This window comes from Podarcis cretensis, assembly GCF_951804945.1.
Source record: "Podarcis cretensis genome assembly, chromosome: 2".
NCBI classification, from domain to species: domain Eukaryota; kingdom Metazoa; phylum Chordata; class Lepidosauria; order Squamata; family Lacertidae; genus Podarcis; species Podarcis cretensis.
In genome coordinates this window covers 121,268,376-121,284,658 of record NC_137171.1, presented here as the reverse complement: position 1 = coordinate 121,284,658, position 16,283 = coordinate 121,268,376, and the positions used below count along the sequence as shown (strand labels likewise).

The 16,283-nt window shown below is 46.9% G+C and overlaps 2 protein-coding genes across 3 annotated transcripts in view; one reads left to right on the top strand and one right to left on the bottom strand.

Moving 5' to 3' along the window:
- The window catches only part of LOC307208241 (uncharacterized protein), a 118,862-nt gene that overhangs the window by 29,056 nt on the left and 73,523 nt on the right, over positions 1–16,283 (top strand). The gene's annotated exons all lie outside the window — the stretch shown is intronic.
- LOC307208066 (uncharacterized protein) lies at positions 853–15,491 on the bottom strand. 2 transcript variants are annotated; one of them, XM_079962409.1, is made up of 10 exons: positions 15,128–15,491; positions 14,483–14,560; positions 12,795–12,998; positions 11,102–11,216; positions 10,041–10,073; positions 9,629–9,747; positions 6,605–6,731; positions 5,441–5,536; positions 4,764–4,865; positions 853–2,136 (listed from the first exon to the last, which is right to left on the bottom strand). In XM_079962409.1, exons 2-10 carry the CDS (start codon positions 14,558–14,560, stop codon positions 929–931), a joined length of 2,082 nt encoding a protein of 693 aa, XP_079818535.1. In that variant the 5' UTR covers positions 15,128–15,491; the 3' UTR covers positions 853–928. The 2 variants fall into 2 exon arrangements, with proteins under 2 accessions (XP_079818535.1, XP_079818536.1); XM_079962410.1 differs by lacking the exon at positions 15,128–15,491 and having other exon boundaries at positions 14,483–14,875.

Genomic DNA, 16,283 nt, shown 5'->3' with positions numbered 1-16,283 from the left:
GCATCTTCATTCTTACATAGCAACTTCTCTTCAGAAGAACAAGAAGTTGCTTTTTCAACTCCTCCAGCAATTTTAATGTATCCAGAACAAAGCCAAACTAGATTTCTCCAGGGAGGAAACATTCCCCACCTTCTCCCCCAACTGCCAAGAACATTTCCCTGAAAATTAAATATATTTACAGTAAGACCAAAGATACATCGCTTGCTCCCCTACAATCACAGATCTTCATCAACCTGGCGTCCTGGCAGATGTTTTGGGCTACATTAGCTCTAGTCAGCAAGCGCACAAAAAAACCCCCTCTTACCGTATTTTTCGCTGTATAAGATGCACTTTTTTCCTCCTAAAAAGTAAGGGGAAATGTGTGTGCGTCTTACGGAGTGAATGCAGGCTGCGCAGCTCTCCGTCTTGCTGTTCTGGCCTCAGGGATAGCTGCGCAAAGCGGGAGCGTTCCTCCCGCTTTGCTGAATAATAATAAAATAATTTTATTTATATCCCACCCTCCCCAGCCAAAGCCGGGCTTAGAACGGCTTAGAACAGTAAAATAATACAGCATTCTAAAATCAATTCATTAATAATAGGCTTTGCGCTGCTCTGCTGAACCCAGCACAGCAAGAGGGGTTGCTGCACAGCGCCTCTTGTTGTGATACCTTAGCCCAGTGTTTCCCAACCTTGTGCCTCCAGCTGTTTTTGGACTACAATTCCCATCATCCCTTGCCACTGGTCTTGCTAGTCAGGGATGATGGGAGTTGTAGTTCAAAAACAGCTGGAGGCACAAGGTTGGGAAACACTGCCTTAGCCTGATCCTCCCTCCTCCTTCCTCCAACAACATTTGATTCAGAATATTTCCCCCCCCCCTTGTTTTCCTCCTCTAAAAACTAGGTGCGTCTTATGGTCGGGTGCGTCTTATAGAGCGAAAAATACAGTGCTTTCATTCCCACCCCGCATAGTGAATGTGATAATGCAGAGGCAGGGAGCTTTGGCTGAAAACATCGTCCTCCAGCTGCACCTCTGCGGAATCTACGATACGAATGTCATCACGCCGACTGCTGTTTCGTCTGCCAACGGGTTTCCTCCATTTGGGAAGATGCGCCACTGGAAAACCACTGGGACTCGAGTCGAACCGGTTCTCGCATCCCGGGCACTTGGCCATTTCCTCCCCGGCCTTCATCCTCTGGAGTCGGGAAGTTGGGCTGAAGCTTTTCCCGCATTCCGCACACAGCTTCTCTTCCACGTGGGTGAGCTGGTGCCTCACCAGACTCGAGTTGGAGGGGAAGCCTTTTTCACAGGCGGTGCATTTGTAGGGTTTCTCTCCCGTGTGGACCCTCTCGTGCACAACGAGGCTGGAGGGGCGGCTGAACCCTCTCCCGCAGACGGAGCACTTGTAGGGCTTCTCTTCCGCGTGGATCCTCTGGTGGGTGATCAGCTGAGAGTTGAAGCTGAACCTTTTCCCGCACTCCGCACACCAGTACGGCTTCTCCTCCCGGTGGATTTTCTCGTGAGCGATGAGGCTCGTGGTGTGGCTGTAGCTCTTCTCGCACGCCGAGCACTTGTAGGGCTTCTCGCGGCGGTGGGTCCTCTCGTGCACCACCAGGGAGGGCTTCTGGTTGAAGCTTCTCTCGCACACAGAGCACTGGTAGGGCTTCTCCCCAGTGTGGATCCTCTGGTGCCGGACGAGGCTGGAGCTCAGGCTGAAGCTTTTCCCACACTCCACACACCGGTAGGGCTTCTCTCCCGTGTGGATTCTCTGATGAGTAATAAGGTTGGACCTCTTGTTGAAGCTTTTCCCGCAGTCTGTGCAGGTGTGTGACTTCTCCCCGCTGTGGATTCTCTGATGTCTAACCAGGCTTGCCCTGTTGTTGAAGACCTTCCCACAGGCGGAGCAAAGCTCTTGGCTCTCCTGTCCCGTCCCTATGTTGCCTGTGTTCTTCTCCAGCCCCACAAAAAGAACTGGTTCCAGTAGCTGCTCTCCAAGATGGCTGCCTGGCGACATGGGTTGAGTCTCAGGGTCTTCCTGCTTTTCATGGGATTTGGACTTGGTCTCAGTGCTTTGAAGCAACGCAACGTGTGACCCTGCCGGCTCAAAGTTTTCTGGTTGAAGACCCCTCCCCTCATTCTCTCTTGTTCTCTCAGCAACTCCTGGGAAAAGGAGAAGATATATCAGTGTGATTCACATGTAGTCATCAGAAGAGAAGAAAAGAGAAGAGAAGAGAAGAGAAGAGTTGGAAGAGACCACATGGATCATCTAGTCCAACCCCCGGCAGTGCAGGAATCTTTCACCCACCATGGGGTTCAAACCCCTGACCCTGAGTTCAAGAGTCTGATGTCCTACCGACTGAGCTATGCCTCAGGTTGATAGATGCAACAATGGCACTGGCAACAAGATGGAGAAAACAGAAGGAAGGTGTCAGGGAACTGCCATCGGAGCCAGAGGCGGAGGGAAGGCTCCAGAGGGATGCCGGAGAGGGTCCCAGTAGGGAGAGAGGCAGCCCATCCGCTGGGGAAGGAAATCAGCGTAGCACCAGTGGAGGAGGGGGGCAGATGGGGGAATCAGAGAAAAGGCTCCAGGACTCCTCGCAGGAGACCAGTGGGGAGAGCACAGGTCCTCCGCTGCCCACACCCTCCCTGCGCAGAAGACTTCCGCGCAGGGAGAGTAGGAGGAGACTGGGCTCAAAGAACTTCTTTGCTGGAAGAAGTTCAAGAAACGCCCACTGACGGATTCTGCCAGCGACTGAGACAGCCACGGATGGGTGGCTGTCCGGACAGAAAGGGTTCACCCAGGTAACCCAGCCAGGTGTGGCGCCAACTTACGCACGAGCAACCCCCTAGAACCATTACAGAAGGTGAGACAACATCTTAAATAGAGGGAAGTAATAATAATAATAATAATAATAATAATAATAATAATAATAATATTTATATCATGTATTTTTCCCCAGACCAGAACTCATGGCTGCTTACACAAACACAGATAAAAGACAAAAAACTTAAAAGATAATCTGTAAAAAGTAAAGGTAAAAGGTAAAGGACCTCTGGGTGGTTAAGTCCAGTCAAATGCGACTATGGGGTTTCGGCGCTCATCTTGCTTTCAGGCCGAGGGAGCTGGTGTTTGTCCACAGACAGCTTTCCGGGTCATGTGGCCAGCATGACTAAGCCGCTTCTGGAGCAATGGAACACCGTGGCGGAAACCAGAGCACACGGAACCGCCGTTTACCTTCCCACCGCAGCGGTACCTATTTATCTACTTGCACTGGCATGCTTTCGGACTGCTAGGTTGGCAGGATTTACTTTAAAAGGTAATTAAACTATGATAGAATCTATCTATCTATATCTATCTATCTATCATCTATCTATCATCTATCTATCTATTTATCTATCTATCTATCATCTTATTAAAAAAGATAAGGCAGCCTGTTTCAGGAAGTTTTTTATGTTTAATGTTTTGCTGTGTTTTTATTATGTTGGAACCTGCCCAGAGTGGCTGGGGCAACCCTGTCAGATGGGTAAAGGTAAAGGTACCCATGACTGTTAGGTCCAGTCGTGGACAACTCTGGGGTTGCGGCGCTCATCTCGCTCTATAGGCCAAGGGAGCTGGCGTTTGTCCACAGACAGCTTCCTGGTCATGTGGTCAGCATGACTAAGCCGCTTCTGGCGAACCAGAGCAGCACACGGAAACACTGTTTACCTTCCCGCCAGAGCGGTACCTATTTATCTACTTGCACTTTGACGTGCTTTCAAACTGCTAGGTGGGCAGGAGCAGGGACCGAGCAACGGGAGCTCACCCTGTAGCGGGGATTCGAACCGCCGACCTTCTGATTGGCAAGCCCTAGGCTCTGTGGTTTAGACCACAGCACCACGTAATATATTATTACCATCATCATCACCAACATCATCATCATTATTATCAAAAACAACAACAACAGCAGCAGCAGCAGCAATTTTGAAGCTGAAGTAATAGTGCCACTGTATTCTGCTCTGGTCAGACCTCACCTGGAGTACTGTGTCCAGTTCTGGGCACCACAGTTCAAGAAGGACACTGACAAACTGGAACGTGTCCAGAGGAGGGCAACCAAAATGGTCAAAGGCCTGGAAATGATGCCTTATGAGGAACGGCTAAGGGAGCTGGGCATGTTTAGCCTGGAGAAGAGGAGGTTAAGGGGTGATATGATAGCCATGTTCAAATATATAAAAGGATGTCACATAGAGGAGGGAGAAAGGTTGTTTTCTGCTGCTCCAGAGAAGCGGACACGGAGCAAAGGTTCCAAACTACAAGAAAGAAGATTCCACCTAAACATTAGGAAGAACTTCCTGACAGTAAGAGCTGTTCGACAGTGGAATTTGCTGCCAAGGAGTGTGGTGGAGTCTCCTTCTTTGGAGGTCTTTAAGCAGAGGCTTGACAACCATATGTCAGGAGTGCTCTGATGGTGTTTCCTGCTTGGCAGGGGGTTGGACTCGATGGCCCTTGTGGTCTCTTCCAACTCTATGATTCTATGATTCTATGATTCTATGATTCTAAGCCTTTTCCTTAAAACAAAAGCAAGACAGTTCCTAGAGGCCTGTCAGAATAAATGAGACTTCACCTGCCGACAGAAGGACAACAAGGAAGGAGCCAGTCTGACTTCTATAGGAAAGGAGAAAGCCGGTGTGACAAATTAGAGGAGCACAGATCTATCAAGACATGATGGCTTAAAGGATCCGCCCATTTATAGACGCAGCCAACTTCTGGAGACATAAAAAGCTTGTTTGTGGTTTCCAAGTGGCCTCACCTGTTGGCTCGCTGCAAGCATTTCCTTGAGGCCTGCACCGACGCTCAGCCCAGATCTCATTCCCTTGCTCCACTTTTGCCAACGCCTTGGGGTTTGTGATGGCTAAGAACAGGGAAGAGGAAAGAATGGGTAATGGGAATTGGATGACGACACCCTTCTGTCCCTCTGTGGTTTGTATGACAACCCAGTATACCTGAAGGAGCGTCTCCACCCCGATCGTTCTACCCGGACACTGAGGTCCAGCTCCGAGGGCCTTCTGGCGGTTCCCTCGCTGCGAGAAGTGAGGTTACAGGGAAGCAGACAGAGGGCCTTCTCGGTAGTGGCACCCGCCCTGTGGAAAGCCCTCCCAGCAGATGTCAAAGAGAAAAACAACTACCAGACTTTTAGAAGACATCTGAAGGCAGCCCTTCAGATTTAATGTTTAACAGACCACTGTATTTTAATACTTTGTTGGAAGCCGCCCAGAGTGGCTGGGGAAACCCAGCCAGATGGGTGGGGTATAAATAATAAATTATTATTATTATTATCAAGAAAGCGACTTGAGACACAGCGGGGTTGAAACAACCTTGCTGCGCTCCAGACCACCAATGGGTACAAACACTTCCACTGCCCAGAATCCCATCCCATGTTATCATCGCCTTCCCCTTCCCAGCAAATATTACGTCTGAATGGCATACCTCCTACGTGGTCCCTGGCGCTGTGGAGATCCATTGCCAGCAGCTCGTCCATTTGTTCCAGCCGAGAGATCGTGCCAGGCTTGGTGATGGCCAGAACTGGTCAGGAAGGAAGCCAGGGGAGAAGAGGAGGAAGTCACAGTCATTTCTGAGTCTACAGAAGGTGTGGGGAACCCTGGAGCCTCCGGTTCACTCTGTTTGGCCTTCCCAGACAACACCTGTCAGGAGCAGGCCAACAAAACAATCACTCGTCTCATAAAGTAACGAGGTTGGTTCACAAAGCCAGGCCTCATGAGCGCGGCAACTCGTCCCTGTAGATCTTGCCCCTATGAGGCAGTTGTGGGGACCAAAGTTCTCTGCCTTCCTGCAATTCCCCAAAGCTCTCCCCAAAGCGCTGCAATCCCGCTGGCTGTCCTGGCTTCGGGGATTCAGAATATTTTTTTTCTTGTTGTCCTCTTCAAAAAACTATGTGCATCTTACGGTCTGGTGCGTCTTATAGAGCGAAAAATACGGTATTACAAAATATAAGCAAAATTTTGCAAATACATACATATATATTTCAGATAAGCACACATATATAAAAAAGAACAGAAAAGAAGAAAAGAAAAAATAAAAAATAAAGAGGAAAGGAGAAAAGTTGGAAGAATTTCTTCCAAATTTGTTCTACAAATATCTCAATATGAAAATAATAATAAAATTTCATTGATTGACTTCCATCGCTCACACTGCACTTCCTATATACATTTTAAGCAATATTGTATCTGTTATTCCGTATTTTTCCAACACAATCTCACACAAATATTCTAATCAATAAGTTTTCTAAATCTTTCATAAATCTATTCTGAACACAACCAATACCTTACATTTAATCTTTGTCTACATAAATAATCATTTAAACATTTCCATTGTTTCTGGCTTATATTTTTGGGTTTTTGTCTTATCAAATCAGTTAACTCTGCTAATTCCAAGTATTCGCATAATTTATTCAACCATTCTTCTTTGGTTGGAACATAATTTCCTTTCCAATTATCGGCTATTAACATCTTTTAATATTTCCTGTAAACCGCTTAGACATTTTACAGCGGTCAAGCAGTGCAGACGTTTCGGTAAAGAAATAGAAAGCTTTCCCCGCGGCCAGTGGTTTAAAACCCAGACCTGCCCTCTTACCCAGCGAGGTTGTGTTCTCATAGTTTTCTCGCATGACATCCTTGTAGAGGGTCCTTTGGTGGGCGTCCAAAAGGTCCCACTCGCCATCTGTAAAATCCACAGCCACGTCCTCAAACTTCAGCAGATTCTGGGAAGGAAATCGGCATTTGTGATCAGACTCGGGTAACCAGGCTGGTGTGTGTGTGTGATGTTTAGAATACTTGGGCCAAATCTACACACTATATAAAAAAAAATGCTGTGAAAATGCTTTAAAAAAAACACGTTTTGAAATCTGTATGGAATTTCCCATTAGCTCACCAGTGCCATCTGGTGTCGCAATTTTATAATGCACTTTAAACACACTTAAAGCAATTATATTTGCAGCTGTATAGCCGAGTCCTGACATTCTGCCTCCAAAGCTGCTCACACTGCCCAGTAGCATAATAATAACAATAATAATAACAATAATAATAATAATAATAATAATAATAATAATAATAATAATAATTTTTTATTTATATCCCGTCCTCCCCAGCCAAAGCCAGGCTCAGAGCGGCTAACAACAGTAAAATAGCAGTTTACATAAAGTCACAGTCAATTAATTGAAATACATTCTAAAATCAATTCAGAATCAAAATAATAGCAACCAAAAAATCTGAGTCTATTTAAGGACAATTATGAGAAATGTTGGTCAGAAATTAAGAGAGACCTAGAAAGTTGGACAAGATTGAAACTTTCTTTGTTAGGCCGCATCGCTGCTATAAAGATGAATGTATTGCCAAAAATGCTGTTCTTGTTCCAAACTTTGCAAATTGTGGACAAAACAGAGTGCTTTCGGAAGTGGCAGAGAGATATTTCCAAATTTGTCTGGCAGGGCAAAAAGCCTAGAATTAAGTTTAAGATATTAACTGATGCGAAAGAAAGAGGGGGCTTTGCCCTGCCAGACTTAAGGTTGTACTATGAAGCCGCAGCTTTCTGCTGGCTTAAAGATTGGCTGCTTCTTGAAGACACGGATGTATTAGATTTGGAAGGTTTTAATAACGCTTTTGGTTGGCATGCATATTTATGGTATGACAAGGTTAAGATTAACAAGATTTTCAAGAACCATATTGTCAGAAAAGCATTGTTTAATGTCTGGACAAAATACAAAGATTTATTGGAAAACAAAACTCCAAGGTGGCTTTCACCATTGGAAGCTAAGGCCCGGAAAAGACTCAATATGGAGGCCAATTGGCCGAAGTATTGGGAAATATTAGAAAAAGATGGAGATAATTGGAAATTGCAGAGTCAGGAGAAAATGAAAGATAAAGTGCGAGATTGGCTACACTATGCTCAGATCAAAGAAGTTTTTAAACTTGACAAAAAGTTAGGATTCCAGGTGGAAAAATCGAAGTTAGAAATGGAATTGTTAGAGCCTAAGACTAAGGTACTTTCAAAAATGTATAACTTGCTGTTGAAGTGGAATACACAAGATGAAACGGTTAAATCGGCTATGATAAAGTGGGCACAAGACATTGGATATAATATTATGTTTGAGGACTGGGAGAGGTTGTGGACTACTGGGCTGAAGTTTACTGCATGTACTGTTTTGAAAGAAAATGTTATGAAAATGATCTATAGATGGTATATGACCCCAGTCAAACTTGCAAAAATATACCACTTGTCTGATAACAAATGTTGGAAATGTAAAGAAAATGAAGGAACATTCTTTCACCTCTGGTGGACTTGCCCTAGAGTGAAGGCTTTCTGGGAAATGATATATAATGAGTTGAAAAAGGTATTTAAGTATACCTTCCCAAAGAAACCAGAGGCCTTCCTTTTGGGTATTGTCGGCCAGAACGTGTTAAAGAAGGACCGAACATTTTTTATGTACGCAACAACAGCAGCAAGGATACTTGTTGCGAGGCATTGGAAAACTCAAGATCTACCCACACTGGAAGAATGGCAGATGCAACTGATAGACTATATGGAACTGGCTGAGATGACTGGCAGAATCCGAGACCTGGGAGAAGAGACGGCGGAAGAAGATTGGAAGAAATTCAAGATTTATCTACAAAAATATTGTAAATTGTATGAATGTTAAGAAGGATGCGAGAGTATAAATATCTGGGCACCATTAAGCTAGATGAAGTGAAATATGAAGATAAGCTAAATTTAAGAAAGGATAAAAAATTTGGAAGTTCTAGGTTATATTTTAAATCTTTCATGATTTGAACAAAGGATAGTTAAAAATTAGAGATATAATTTTGGAAAATTAGATAACAAGAATAGAAATAAGGGGATAAATCTGCTGGAAAAATTTTATAACAGGAACGCAGGAGCGGGAGATGTGAGGGAGTCCAAAGAAGTGAAGAGAACTATGTTAAGAGATGTTATATCGTATTGTTTATTGGTACCGTAATTTTAAACAAAATTGTTAATAAAAATTATTTAAAAAACACACACAAAATAATAGCAACCATTGGGCTAGAGTTCTGTGAGGATTACCAAAGGAGGGGGTCAGACTTTGCCTTGGCCAAAGGCCTGGTGGAACAGCTCTGTCTTGCAGGCCCTGTGGAAAGATGTCAAGTCCCGCAGGGCCCTAGACTCTTGTGACAGAGCGTTCCACCAAGTTGGGGCCAGTACTGAAAAGGCCCTGGCCCTAGTTGAGACCAATCTAACCACCTTCAACTTGGGACCTCCAAGATGTTGTCATTTGTGGACCTTAAGGTCCTCTGTGGGACATACCAGGAGAGGCAGTCCCGTAGGTACGAGGGTCCTAGGCCGTATAGGGCTTTAAAGGTCAAAACCAGCACCTTAAACCTGATCCTGTATTCCACTGGGAGCCAGTGCAGCTGGTATAGCACCGGGTGAATGTGATCCCGTGGTGAGGACCCTGTAAGGAGCCTCGCCGCGGCATTCTGCACCCGCTGGAGTTTCTGGGTCAGTCCCAAGGGCAGCCCCACATAGAGCGAGTTACAATAATCAAGTCTGGAGGTGACCGTCGCGTGGATCACAGTGGCGAGGTCAGGGCAAGGGTGGTAAGGAGGGAATAAACACCCTCACCTGAACTACAGATCCTGCGTCTGTTTCCATTTCACATTGCTCCCAAGGAAATTTTCCCGTGCCAGATGGGGGGAATGTTCTTGAGTCCTTAAGACGAGACTCCGGAAGAAAGGGAGGAGCTGCAAAAAAAGGCATCGTTCAGATTTCATCCTGTCCTCTCCCACCCCACCCCTGCCACCCCCATAAACAGTTTGAAAAGCCGCGGACAAGTAAGTTGCTAGTAGCAGAGAGCAAGCTCAAAGCATGTTGCTAGTAGCTGGCAGCTCGGCTGTGTCGCCACTGTCAGAGGTGGTAGGCGCCTCTGAACGGCAGCCGCTGGGGATCCCAAGTTGAAAGAGGGCTTCACACACTGTTTCGGCTGTTATTTATAAAACGAAACACCCTTTTGGTCCCGTCAGAGCCAGGGACGTACCAATCAGACTTTTGAGCTCCATCTTCAGGGACTCTGGAAACAAGGCAAAGAGAGAAACCGCTTTTTTTTTTGGTATTCTGATCAACACACATTCCACCTTCCTCAAGGGAAACATATAGCCTCATCATATACCTTAAGCAACCCTCAACAAGTGCCCAGAATCCTTTGAGGGAAATAATGCATTTTAAAAGGTATAAGTGCTCATACTCAAGCCATTTCTCTTTTTGTCTGCGCTGGATTGTGGAAGCAGAAATACCGGCAATGCCCTGGTTTGAGCTATGGCAACAAAGTTGTACCTCGGAAGTCGGACAGCCTAGATCTCAAATGTTTTGGCTCCCAAACAATCAAAGCCGGAAGAGGGCCTTCTCGGTAGTGGCACCCGCCCTTTGAAACGCCCTCCCACCAGATGTCAAAGAGAAACAGAACTACCAGACTTTTAGAAGACATCTGAAGGCAGCCCTGTTTAGGGAAGCTTTTAATGTTTAACAGACATAAAGTAGCGTGGGCTATCGCTTTGGTTGTTTTTGCTTTAATTACCGTACTTGTGTTTTTATGTTGTGAACCTCTCTGAGATCTTTTGATGCAGAGCTGTATATCAGTCTTTTAAATAATCATAATCAGTGTTTCTTTCGGGTGGGGGGGGGGCCTCAAGGGTACATAGTACTGGCTAAAAGCAGCGGCGTAGCGTGGGTTGTCAGCACCCGGGGCAAGGCAAGTAATTTGCGCCCCTAACCCCTAACCTGCCGCCGCTGCCAGCTTCTTCTTCCTGCTGCCTGGGCTGCTGCCATGGGGCTCTGCTACAGCCTGCGCCCGAGGCTCTTCGGCGACTCCGGAGGTGGCGAGCGCCCCCCCAGATGTTGCGCCCGGTGCGGCCGGCCCCCCCCCTGCACCCCCCACGCTACGCCACTGGCTAAAAGTGTGGCACATACTGTAACAATTTCACGGTGAGCCCAGCACCTTTTCAGTTGCACTGGGCTGGAGGGCCGGGTGCAAATTGCCTCCACTAGAGCTTTGATGGGCGTCTCGCTGCCCAAGAGAGAACTCAGAAGACCCCTGCTCACCTCGGAAGCAGTTCAGCGCCTCTCCCAAGACAGCCTTCCTCCTCTGAGAGAAATGGTGAAGTCTCAGTTCCACCTCGAGGAAGTCTCCTTGTCTGCTGCTGGAACTGCCAGTGGCCTGGAGGGAAGAGACGACAACAGGAACGACTTGGGTGAACAGTCTGCATTGCAGATACTATGCTGAAGCAACAGGATGCATGCAAATGGGCTCATCTTGGAATAAAAAAAAAGAATTAATCCTCCTTTCCTCCCCCCACAAGAACCCTGTGAGGTTGGTGAGGCTGAGAGGCTGTGACTGGGCTCAAGGCTTCATCGTGGCCGAGTGAGGACTTGAACCCTGGTCTCCCAGGTCCCAGGACACTCTAACTGGTAGACAGCACTGTCTCTCCAATGAATGGACGAGCAAGAAGCAGTCCCGTCTTTTCACTGGATTGGCAAAGTCTCACCTGCCAGCAGATTGGGAGAGGCTATGGAAAACAGATTTGAAATTAACGGCATGTTGTACGCTGAAAGAAAATGATATGAAAATGATATACTGGTAGTATTTGACTCCTACTAAGTTAGGAAGTTTTCCCAGTAGTGGTGTATGGAAGTGAGAGCTGGACCATAAAGAAGGCTGATCGCCGAAGAATTGATGCTTTTGAATTATGGTGCTGGAGGAGACTCTTGAGAGTCCCATGGACTGCAAGAAGATCAAACCTCTTCATTCTGAAGGAAATCAGCCCTGAGTGCTCACTGGAAGGACAGATCCTGAAGCTGAGGCTCCAATACTTTGGCCACCTCATGAGAAGAGAAGACTCCCTGGAAAAGACCCTGATGCTGGGAAAGATGGAGGGCACAAGGAGAAGGGGACGACAGAGGACGAGATGGTTGGACAGTGTTGTCGAAGCTACCAGCATGAGTCTGACCAAACTGTGGGAGGCAGTGGAAGACAGGAGTGCCTGGCGTGCTCTGGTCCATGGGGTCACGAAGAGTCGGACACGACTAAACGACTAAACAACAACAAGTTAGGGAAAATGTACAGAACAAGTAGAAACACCTGATGGAAATGTAAAGACAAAGACGGAACCTTTTATCACATGTGGTGGATGTGTAAGGCAACTAAAACCTTCTGGGAGATGATATTAGATGAATTGGGGGGAAATGTTTAAAATAACCTTTGTTAAAAACAACCAGAAGCTTTTTTTTTTTAATTAGGAATTATAGGTACCAAGATTCCAAATGACCAGAAAATACATTTCATGTATGCGACAACAGCCACACGGATGTTATTAGCCCAGAGATGGGAAGAAAAAACAATCTCAACCATGGAAGAATGGCAAACCAAGTTGATGGACTATGCTGAAATGGCAAAATTAACCGGGAAGCTCAGAAACCAAGAGGACAAGATCTTTAAAAAAGAATGGGGAAAATTTGTAATATATCTACGAGACCATTGTAAACAGATGAAAACATTAGCAGAATTTTAACCACACTTGTAAAGTAACTAACAAAAAGTATAGATAATTTAGAGGGACAAGATATCTGGAAAATGAATTGATATGTAAATATTAGCATTAGGACCCGCGGAGAGCGGGGGGGGGGGGGAGAAGTCGCAAGATTCAGAGTATATGGACTTATAAATGATTTTGCTATATCTTGTTTATTTTTTTAAACCAAATAAAAATCATTTCCGAAAAAAAGGAAGAAGTCTCACCTGCCAGCAGTCAATATGTTCCTGCGACCTCCCCATTTCGCTTGGTGGATGGGTCTCCGCGGACAGACTCTGCCCCCTTATCTCGATGATGTTCCCTGCAAGACTTTCCAGCCACCAGATCAGCTGCTGCTTCTGTTCTTCCAGAAAACGACAGAGATCCTTCCATTCCTGTACAATTTTCTCCCTCTCCACATCTGCCTTCCTCTGCGATTAAAAAAGGAGGGTGAAGCATGTTTTGGAAAAAATTAAGCTTGCTTCTGAGTGAAACTGCACAGGGCTGGGCTGCAGATTCCCCCCCCCCTTCTCTTTCCTATGCACACAAAAAAACACATTTTCTCTCCCTCTCCCATTCACACAGACACAGCCGAAGCCCTCTCCATTCTTTTCCCTTTGAGAGCGGTGGAAGACTCTCTATATGTGTATTCCTGGTGGCCCAACAAGGATAGCCCAACTTCTGAATGATACCATGGTCAATGGTACTGAAAGCAGCTGAGAGACAGAGAGAATTAACAAGGACATATTTCCCTATCTTTCTCTCAACAGAGGCAATTGTACAGGGCGACCCAAGCAGTTTCTGTCCTAAAACCAGTCCTAAACCCCAATTGAAATGGATCCAGAAAATCAGTTTCCTCCAAGAGCGCCTACTGGATCTGGTCCACAACCACCCGTTCGAGAACCTCGCCTAAGAAGGGGAAATTTTCTTGGCCGAAAATCACTTAGATTTTCAAAATCTTAGTTCCTTGAGAAATGGTTATATGACCTGTTGAAAACCAGATTTCGCTTGTTGCTGAGACATTTCAGTGAAACAGCTTTAAACACTCAAAAATGAAATGTACAGAGATACTACCACATTTTAATGATGGCCCAATTGTTGTTATATGTTAGGGTGGCCATATGTCTGGAGTTTCCCAGACACGGCTGGTATTCAGCCCATGTTGGTAGTGTTTTTTTCTTTTAGAGATTTCACCAAAAAAGCACAACAACTTTTTTGGGGGAAGCTCAACAAAAAAAGATAATCAAATTTTGTGTTTTGTTGTGAACTGCCCTGAGACCTCCAGGTATAGGGTGATGTATAAGTTGAATAAATAATAATAAATAGTAATAATAATAATCACTTTTTGAAATATGGCCACCCTATTGGTATATTTTGAAAATTGCTTAGAAGCCCATTTTGGCATTAAAGGTACCCCTGCCTGTTTGGGCCAGTCTTGACAGACTCTAGGGTTGTGCACTCATCTCACTCTATAGACCGGGAGCCAGCGCTGTCCGCAGACACTTCCGGGTCACGTGGCCAGCGTGACAAGCTGCATCTGGCGAGCCAGCGCAGCACACAGAACGCCGTTTACCTTCCCGCTGGTAAGTGGTCCCTATTTATCTACTTGCACCTGGAGGTGCTTTTGAACTGCTAGGTTGGCAGGCGCTGGGACCGAACAACGGGAGCGCACCCCGCTGCGGGGATTCGAACCGCCGACCATGCGATCGCCAAGTCCTAGGCGCTGAGGTTTTACCCACAGTGCCACCCGCGTCCCATTTTGGCATTAAGCACTAGTTAAATAGCAGTTTCACAATAGGCTTGATTGCTAGAGCAATGTACCTCTGTAAGCACTCAAAATATTTTATATAGACATATTTCGTATCGACAATATGGATTTCTTCATACATAATGATAGTAGGGCAAATGGGCCTACCAGCAGTTCCTTGCTCATCCTTTGGTCCTCAGAAGCATCTTCCCTCGGTCTCCTTGGACAAGGCAGGGTCTCCCGCATCTTTTCAGAGGGAAATAAGCAATATTGCTCAGTTCAGAGGTAGGTCAGTGGAGGGAGCCTTTCCCTGTTGTATTTCTGCCTGGCAGGTAGCAGTTAAAGGGTGTCCCTTTTGGAAAGAGCAAGGGGTGAGCACAATGGCTGGTTCTCCCGGGTTTCAGGCAGTGGAAATTCCCAGCCCTTCGTGGAGACGATGGAATCTGAACCTGGGAATCTTACACCTGCAAAGCAAGTGAGCTATACGCCTCAAATATAATTGTGAGATTCTGAACCTCACGGCTGAGAAAAAAGGGCTGCTGCTTTAAACAGGAACAACTTGCCCAGTGGTGCTGTACACCGACTGGAAGCAGCTTTCCAGGGTTTCAAACACAGAGGCTTTCTCTGCAGTAAGGTAAAGGTTAGTATTAATTATTATTATCCCCCCCCCAAATCATCTGCCATGGATGCTTTCGTTGAGATTCCTGCATTGAACAATTCTATGAAGAGAGCAGGGGTTTTGACCCCAAAGGGGGGGAAATGCCCATAAATGGGGGCGCAGGTGAAAACCCGCCACCTCTGCCCCAAACTTACCTGAGCAGGTTCCAGGGTGCTCCCACTCCTCCCCACCGATGATGCGGAATAAAGCCGATATAGGGAATGTGGGGCAGCTGGACGAGGAGGAGCAGAATAGCGAAGAAGGGGAAGGTTTTCAGGATGAGGCCGAGCAGTTCAATGGCTGCCCTGGGCAAAAGGTGATTTTCTCCATCCTCCATTCAAGCAAGCCTTGAAACGAAAGGGATCTACCCCAAACAGATCCCCTGATTTGGAGGAGGAGGAGGAGGAGGAGGAGGAGGGGAGCAAGATCTGCCCCCACCCCGGTCCGCGGATGCTCCCCGCTTTTGTCTCCGCGGAGGCGGAGGAGGCGCCGCCAAGCGCTTTGATCTTCTTTGCCTTTGATGTGCCTCCTTCTCTCCGTTCTCCGCAGCGATTGGGCGCCGCCGGGCGAAGCTCCGCCCCCACCGGAGAGAAAAGGACCGCGGCTGCCGCCAGGCGCTTAAAAGATGCTCAGAGCCCTCTTGCGGGGACGGGCAGAGGAGCCAGGGGTTGCCAACTGACCGGGGAAGCCAACCGCGCTCGCTCTCAAGCCTTAAGGCAGGGGTCAGCAAACTTTTTCAGCAGGGGGCCGGTCCACTGCCCCTCAGACCTTGTGGGGGGCCGGACTATATTTTGGAAAATAATAATGAACGAATTCCTATGCCCCACAAATAACCCAGAGATGCATTTTAAATAAAAGTACACATTCTGCTCATGTAGAAACACCAGACAGGGACGCAGGTGGCGCTGGGGGTTAAAGCCTCAGCGCCTAGGGCTTGCCGATCGAAAGGTCGGCGGTTCGAATCCCTGCGGCGGGGTGCGCTCCCGCTGCTCGGTCCCAGCGCCTGCCAACCTAGCAGTTCGAAAGCACCTCCGGGTGCAAGTAGATAAATAGGGACCGCTTACCAGCGGGAAGGTAAACGGCGTTTCCGTGTGCGGCTCTGGCTCGCCAGAGCAGCGATGTCACGCTGGCCACGTGACCCGGAAGTGTCTCCGGACAGCGCTGGCCCCTGGCCTCTTAAGTGAGATGGGCGCACAACCCCAGAGTCTGTCAAGACTGGCTCGTACGGGCAGGGGTACCTTTACCTTTACCTTACACATTCTGCTCATGTAGAAACACCAGACAGGTCCCACAAATAACCCAGAGGTGCAT